This window comes from Crocuta crocuta, unplaced genomic scaffold (genome assembly GCF_008692635.1).
Source record: "Crocuta crocuta isolate KB4526 unplaced genomic scaffold, BGI_CrCroc_1.0 scaffold943, whole genome shotgun sequence".
In the NCBI taxonomy this organism is placed as follows: Eukaryota; Metazoa; Chordata; class Mammalia; order Carnivora; family Hyaenidae; genus Crocuta; species Crocuta crocuta.
The window spans coordinates 662,690-670,376 of record NW_027528208.1 but is presented as its reverse complement, the minus strand read 5'-3'; the positions used below and the strand labels follow the sequence as shown (position 1 = coordinate 670,376).

Genomic DNA, 7,687 nt, shown 5'->3' with positions numbered 1-7,687 from the left:
TCATCTCTGTTCACCTTATCTCTCTCCCACCCCCTCACCTATAGGCACTGAGCAAGAGCAAGAAAGCTCAGGTAAGGGGACCCATGATGGGTGAATGTGTCTGGAAGACTGAGGGGTGATATTTCTGTATGCTGGGATCTCCTAGTACTGGCCTTTCTTTCTCTGTGTGTGCACTCACATCTGTGATTACCTCACTGCCATGTTTCTGTGTCTGTCTTTATTTTCCAATGTTTGTCTCACTCTGTGCCTCTCACTGTGTGCCTTTCCTTCTCCCTTTCTCCCTGTCCTTCTCTCTGACTCTCTCTATGCCTCTCTTCCTGTTCCTCTCTGACTCTTGCTTCTCTCCTCATCCAACGTTCCCTTTTTCTCTCCCCCACCTGTTCCTGTCTGCCATCATTTCTCTTCTTTCCCTTTCTTTCTCTCTCTCTCTCTGGTTCCTTGTTTCTCTCCCCCCTGTTCCTCTATCTCTTCCTGACTCATTTTTTTCCCTGACCCCCTCTCTCTCCCCTCTGTTGTGTTCTCCCTTCTTTTTGGCTTCTCTGTTCCTATCTTTCTTCCTGCTTTTTCTTTTTCTCTCTCTCCCTCTCCATCCCTCTCTCCTTCCCTATGTATCCCCCTTCCCTCATCTCTCGCTACTTCTTCTCTCACCTGTTTCTATCTACCCCTCTCTTTCTTCCCACTCCCCCCCGTGTCCATCTTCCCTTCTTTCTACCCTCCCATGTCTGTCTTTTTCCTTCCTTGTGTCTCCTGATTTCACCCATCTCATTCTCTGTACCCTATACCCCCCCATAATTTTCTCCCTGTTTCTTTGTCCTACCTCTGCATCCTTTCTGCCCTTGTTGGAGACCCTGCCATGTCTGCCATTGCAGGAAGTCGAAGGACTGCTAAGTGAAAATGAGATGCTGCAGGCAAAGCTGCATAGCCAAGAGGAGGATTTCCGCTTACAGAACAGCACGCTTATGGCAGAGTTCAGCAAGGTGCTGGTGCCTGGGATTGTTGAGGGGAATCCAAGGGGGGAAGGGGGAATCTGAGGGGAGGGGAGGGGCTGGGCCACCTGGGCTAAAGCCTGAGGGCAGCTGAAAGTGGTTGGACAGAGACCGGCCCTGGATCACTGTCCATGGTGCTGAAACAGATCCTTGCTATGTGTTGGGGGGCAGTGATTTGACAAATAGGGCCGCTGACTGTGCTGTGATTACGGCTGCAAGCCCTGAGGAGAGCTGGTTCCAGACCAAGGCACTCCTTTTCTTTAAGCTTCAAGCCCCCTTGTGTATATTTGGGAGCTGATGCTATGAAGCTCCAGGGTATTGGAGGGTCTTAGGTAAAGTTCTTATGCTTAGCCTGAGATGGAAAGATGTTCTAGCTGCTTCCCTTTTCCCTTTTCTCTTCCTTCCCTTCATCTGACATGAGCCTGGAGTTCTAGTTCTTCTAGATAATTCATTCCGGATTGGATCGTTCTATCTCCTCACTGGTTTTAGTGTCATGGCTGTTTCTAAATCTACTAGGGAATTAGAGAAATTATCTTTTGTTTCCTTATCTGTCTTCTGTATCCATGATCAATAAGTCTCTAAGGTTTTAATGTGTTGTGAGGAAAAAGTCATTACAGCAACAAAAATGGTATTTCCAGGACTGCATATGAGAATGTAGTACTTAAGATCCTAAAAAGACAGAATACAATAAAAACCTTTAAAAAGTTACAATATCAGGAGAGGAGATTTAACAACTAAAAGTTAAGAAGGCCTAGATTAAACTCTTGGCTCTGCCTTTTACTAACTGTAATCTTGAGCAAGTCACCTGATCTGCCTGGTCCTTGGTTCCCAGATGTTTAAATTGGAAATGATAATGACAGTACCTGCTTTGCAAGGATTTTGTGAGGATTGAATGGATTTATGTCTGTAAACCACTTACAACAGAGCTTTGCAAATAGTATCAGCTATATAGGTGTTAGCCACTAATAGTATCTTTTTATTATTACTGATTCATTTTCCCTCTAAAATATTTTTGACTATTTAAAAGTTTTATATCCATCTATGTTGTGGCCCTGCTCTGCCTCAGCCCTTACTGCCTCTTACCTGCTCTATTCCCACAGCCTTCTGGCTGGTCTTCTTCTAGTTTATCCTACCACTATGTGCCCTAGAGGTTGTCCTGACCTGCAAGCCTTACCACATCACTTCTTTAAGCAACAGCTCTGAGTGGGTCCTTGACCCTGACTGTTCAGACCCCCTGATGCTCAGGTAATAGCTGACCTCATCGGCTCACTTCTCACTGCGTCCTGCCTCCAGCCTCAATGCTATCATGGTTCTTTTAGGATGAGGCAGGGACAGGAATTCCTCCATAAATCCAGCTTGCGTTTTCCAGCACCTGCCCTGGGCTAGGCACTGGACTAGGTATAGAACCTCCTTCACACTACCTCCTCCTCCTGGGAACTGGAAGTGCTCACAGAGAGACCTGGATTCAAGGCCCACCTCTACCACTTATTTGCCAAGATATTTCAGCTCAAATTTTCCTTCAGCAAATAGTTATTGAGCACCCCCTGCATGCTTTGTGTTCTGGAAATAGTTGTGAGCAGCGTAAAACAGCCCCCACTCTTGGTAGCTTTATATTCTGCTTGTGGGATGGGGAGAAAGATAACATATTAAAAAATAATAATAGTACAGATAGCTGACAGTTACATAGTGTTTACTGTGTGCCAGGTCCTGTTTGATGTGTTTTATGTTATTCACTCATTCTTACAACAGGCCAATGAGATAATAGTAGTGTCCATACTAAGCACATGAGGAAAACTGAGCCCCAGAGAGGTGAAGTAATTTGTCTCAAGGTCACATGGCTAATACATGGCAGAGTAGAAGTTCACATCCCAGTGGTCCAGTTTCAGAATCTGTGCTTGTGACCCTGTGTTACAAAATAACGTTTAATTGTCAATCACAGTTTTCAATCCAAAAATGTGCAGAACTTTAAGAAATTAACATACTAGGTGAATTTAACTGTGGTTAGTACTAGGTAAGAAAGAAATTAACAGAGTGCTGTGACAGAGAGTATTGGGATTTCTCTGTTGGGGGATTAATACTTCAAGGTTTACATTTAAACAGAGCACTGTAGGATGCAAAGGAGCCAGTCATGTGAAGAACTGGATGAAAGGAATCGTTGTTCTGGGTAGAAAGTAATTCCAGGCAACAAAATAAAGATTCTCTGTGAGCCTCAGTATTCTGTCGGACGCTTAACCGACTAAGCCACCCAGGCGCCCCTGGAAATGGGATTTTAGTGTCACTTGTCAAGAGTGCTCTGAGAACTGTGTTTTGGCCAAGAGTCGAGCAAGAAGCTGGCCTAGTTTTATTTGCATTGTACCTCTCTCCAAGGCTGAGGGCTGATGATGGGGGTTGGGGAGCTGTGGGTAGCACTGGCTTTGGAAATGCCCCGAAAGCTGTGATGCCTAGGCTTCCAGACACAGACCCTTCACAGACAAGGTCTGGCAGCAAGGCTATTTATGATGCTGACATCTGGGACCAGCAACTTCCAGAGGAGCCTGAGGTCTTGGATTACAACTATGAGGTTGGGATTGAACAAGCAGAAAATTGTTCTCGGTATCCTCAATCGTCTGTGACTCTGCCACTTACCAGATGTGGAACTTGAAGTCATTTAACATTTGTGCCTCAGTGTCCTTATCTATGAAGTGGGGATAATGAGAAATGAAAGCACCTACAATACAGGGGCATTATGAGAATTCAGTGAACTGTAAAGTGCATCAGCCAAGTGCCATGTATATTTCAGCAATTATTCTGATTCTCTGCTTTTCTGCTCCCTCCCTCCTCTTCAGCTCTGCAGCCAGATGGAGCAGCTGGAGCGGGAGAACCAGCAACTTAAGGATGGGGCTGCCAGGGCAGGCACTGCCCAAGCCGGGAGTCTTGTGGATGGCGAGCTGCTGAGGCTGCAGGCGGAGAACACAGCCTTGCAGAAGAATGTGGCAGGTACAAGGAGGTCCTCCTTGAGGATGTGGGGACCTTGGGGATTGAGTAGGGTGTTTTCCCCCTGGGGGCAAGGGAAAGGCTTCAGAATTAGGCTTGGCCCTCCCATGAACCAGTGAGGAACTTTGGACAAGACATTTCACCTCTCTGAGTCAAAGCTTCCTCATCTACCAAGAGCTTGTAGGCATGTACATTCCCCGGAAGATTGCAGTAGAGCTGAGCTAGGAGGTGGTATCTTTCTGAGTTTAGTGCAGTGCTTGGTACCCAACAAATGTTAGATTAGCAGATTGAACATCAGAAAGGAGCTGTTTGCTAACCAGAGAAAGTGAATAAAGGAGCTTGGGGAAGATTCTGAGCCCAGCTTGTCCGTGGGGTCTGGGATAAAGGCTGAAAGAAGGCTTGGTAGACTGTGGGTCCCAATGTGGGGATGTTCGGAGAGTAGCTGGGCGTGGTGGGTGGTAGTTTGGTAATCTGGAGGGAGACTTTGTAGAATTTGGTTGAAGATTAGGTTATAGGAGGATTCAACCATAAGTAGTGGGTAAAGGATGGTGAGATCTGGGGCAGTGGGTCTCAGGGAAACCAGCTTGGACTGGTTTGATTGTAGACAAGATTTCAGTGGATGGTAGGGCTTAAAAGATTCATGAGGGGAGGCGCCCAGGTGGCTCAGCTGGTTAAGTGTCTGATGCTTGGTTCCAGCTCAGGTCATGATTTCATGGTTTGTGAGTTTGAGTCCCAAGTGGGGCTCTGTGCTAACAGCACGGAGCCTGCTTGGGATTCTCTCTCTCTCAGAAATAAATAAACTTTTAAAAAAATGTTTTATTTATTTCTGAGAGAGAGAGAATCCCAAGCAGGCTCCGTGCTGTTAGCACAGAGCCCCACTTGGGACTCAAACTCACAAACCAGGAAATCATGACCTGAGCTGAAGTTGAACGCTTAACCGACTGAGCCACCTGGGTGCCCCTAAATAAACAAACTTTAAAAAGCAAGATTTGTGAGGTGTGGGTGGGGCAGAGCCTTTGTTTTGTAAGCTTTTGGTCATTTTGGACAAAGTCTCTTCTACCTGAAGGATCCAAGGCCAATTTTCCCATCTATTTGAGGCATGGCAAGGGTCTTCAGAGACCACTTCATCCATCATATATTTCTGTTCTACCCACCAGCCCTGCAAGAGCGCTATGGGAAAGAGGCTGGGAGATCCCAAGCTGCCAGTGAGGGCCAAGGGGACCCCCCAGGGGGCCCAGCCCCTGCTGTCCCAGCCCCCATGCCATTGGCAGAAGTGGAACTGAAATGGGAAATGGAGAAAGAAGAAAAGAGATTACTCTGGGAGCAACTGCAAGGCTTGGAGGTGAATCTGGGTCTGTTGGGGCTGGAGTGTCAGGAGGCAGGCAGGTGCCCTAGCTCAGTCTGTGGTCTCACGGAAATGTCTGTGACATCACCATCTCGGCTAATGGATTAGGAAGGCAGGAGAGTGGGGGAAAGGCACAGGCCTTACCTCTCCCTTTGCTGATGATAGCTCCCTCCCTCATCCTTCCCTGCAGAGCTCGAAGCAAGCTGAAACATCCAGGCTGCAGGAGGAACTTGCTAAGGTGGGGCTGCTGAGCTTTCCCTGGACTTTGTCCCACCCCACTCCCTACCTGCCATGCTTTCCCTGGCAGGGCAGGAGGAGTGGAGTGCCCCCCTCAAAGCCTCAGTGTTATCATCTGTGAAATGAAAGACTCACATGTATATTTCAGAGTTGAGTTCTGTCTGGAATAGGCCAATGTGCTTCCTCTGTCTTGTGGATGGCAGGCCACATCTTTCTCTTCTGTGTCCTCTCAGCTCTGCTTATTCATCCATCCATTCATCCATCCATCCATCCATCCATCCATCCATCCATTTTGTAGACTGCTGGCTCTTACCTTGGGAGCTGGAGACCCAGAGATGAGGTGGACGATCATGATCTTGCCTTCTAGGCCTCCTCCCCTAGCCATTCTATGATGTGGCTGTCAGGCAGTATGTTGGGGGCATAAATGCTGGCTTTTGGAGCCTGAGAGAGTTGGGTGGAGGTCATGTCATTGCTCCTGACTACCTGGGCAACCAAATTACTTAACTCATCTGAGACTCAGTTTCCCCATCTGTAAAACCAGTAGTACTCACTTCTCAGGACTGTTCTGAGGATCCCATGAGATAACATAAATTCCAGCTCCCAAAAAGGACATAATAAGAAGTGTCTATAAATATTAAATTTATTGTTTTGTCTTTATTAATATGATATTATTTGTCTGCACCCCCCTCCCTCACCCCATCCCAGCTCTCTGAGAAACTGAAAAAAAAGCAAGAAAGGTAAATTTCTTTTTTCCTAAGGTGGGAAAAGGTATTTGGGGGGGAAACTTGAGAGGAGACTGACTTGTGGAACTGACCCATCTATTTCTGTCTTTCTGTGCCCAGTTTTTGCCGTCTGCAGACGGAAAAGGAAACACTATTCAACGATAGCCGGTAACTACCAGGGGTGGGTGTACTGGTGGACAATAGGGACAGTGCCCAGCAGAATTGCCTGAAGACCATAGGGGCAGAGCTGGGAGACGGGGCCTCAGACCATGGTCAACATGCCCCCCATAACCCCCAGGAATAAGATTGAGGAGTTACAGCAGCGGAAGGAAGCGGATCTCAAAGCCCAGTTGGCTCGCACTCAGAAGTTGCAGCAGGAACTTGAGGCTGCCAATCAGGTGAGGGCCTGGATATTGGGATTGTTGAGGTAGAGACCAGGACCGGGAGTCCAGGGAACCCTGAAGTCTACGGAGACTGGCTGGGGAGTCTAATAATTCTTGTGTTGGAAATATAGGGACTGGATGGGTACTAGATCCCTCTGGAGCTAAGAAAATGGGAATTAGGGAACCCCGAGAGCCTTAGGAGTTGGCCTGAGTATGCATAAATCAGGGATCTCAGGGTGGCTGAGGACTTGGGAGCTGTGTGTCACAAGTTCAGAAGAATCTGAAACCCTGGGGGTTTAGAGATAGGAGTCTAGAGAAATCTGTGGTCATTGGGGGCTGGAAGCAGGAGCTGGAGTGAGCCTGAATTCCCTGGAGGTTTGGTGATTTTGAGACCTGTGGGGGCTGGATAGATTAAAGACTTTCTTTTTTTAATTAATTTATTTTGAGGGGGAGAGGGGCAGAGAAGGAGAGAGAATCCCAAGCAGGCTCTACGTTGTCAGTACACAAGAGCCCGATGTGGGGCTTGAACTCACGAACTGTGAGATCATGACCTGAGCCGAAATCAAGAGTCGGTCACTTAACCAACTGAGTCACCCAGGCACCCTCTAGATACAAGACTTTCAAGGGTAAGACAGGTGTGCCTGGAGGCGGAGTGTGTTTGAGGCCCTCAGAGTATACGGGCTGGTTTGGGGAGCTGAGACAACTAGTAAGTTGGATCACTTGGGCTGAGTGATCCTGAGACCTCTGAAGACTGTGAATAAAAAATAAAAAACAAAACACAGGTTAGTTGAAGACATCCAGAAACTGGAGTAAAAGTCTGAGAGTTAGAAGCTAGGGGATTTTAAAGCCTCCAGGCTTCCCCCTAGAGCAGGTGAGTCCGAGATCCCTTGGATTAGAGATATGGTGGTTTGGGGGTCTAAGGCTCCTAAGAACTGGGAACAGAAGAGTCTGGGTAAGGCTGGATCTTCAGTTACCTAGGTCTGAAGATCCCCAGAGACTGAGGACAGGAGTGGCAGGTGGGGTGGGGAGGTGGTCAGGGAG

General features: G+C 47.6%; 1 protein-coding gene across 1 annotated transcript in view; it reads left to right on the top strand.

Annotated features, from left to right (window-relative positions):
* Positions 1 to 7,687, top strand: part of GRIPAP1 (GRIP1 associated protein 1) — a 22,935-nt gene that overhangs the window by 4,129 nt on the left and 11,119 nt on the right. The window contains 8 exon segments of the mRNA XM_077752957.1: positions 45 to 71; positions 870 to 977; positions 3,812 to 3,962; positions 5,117 to 5,301; positions 5,495 to 5,542; positions 6,247 to 6,278; positions 6,384 to 6,431; positions 6,562 to 6,661. Of these exon segments, the coding sequence (XP_077609083.1) occupies positions 45 to 71; positions 870 to 977; positions 3,812 to 3,962; positions 5,117 to 5,301; positions 5,495 to 5,542; positions 6,247 to 6,278; positions 6,384 to 6,431; positions 6,562 to 6,661 (699 nt within the window).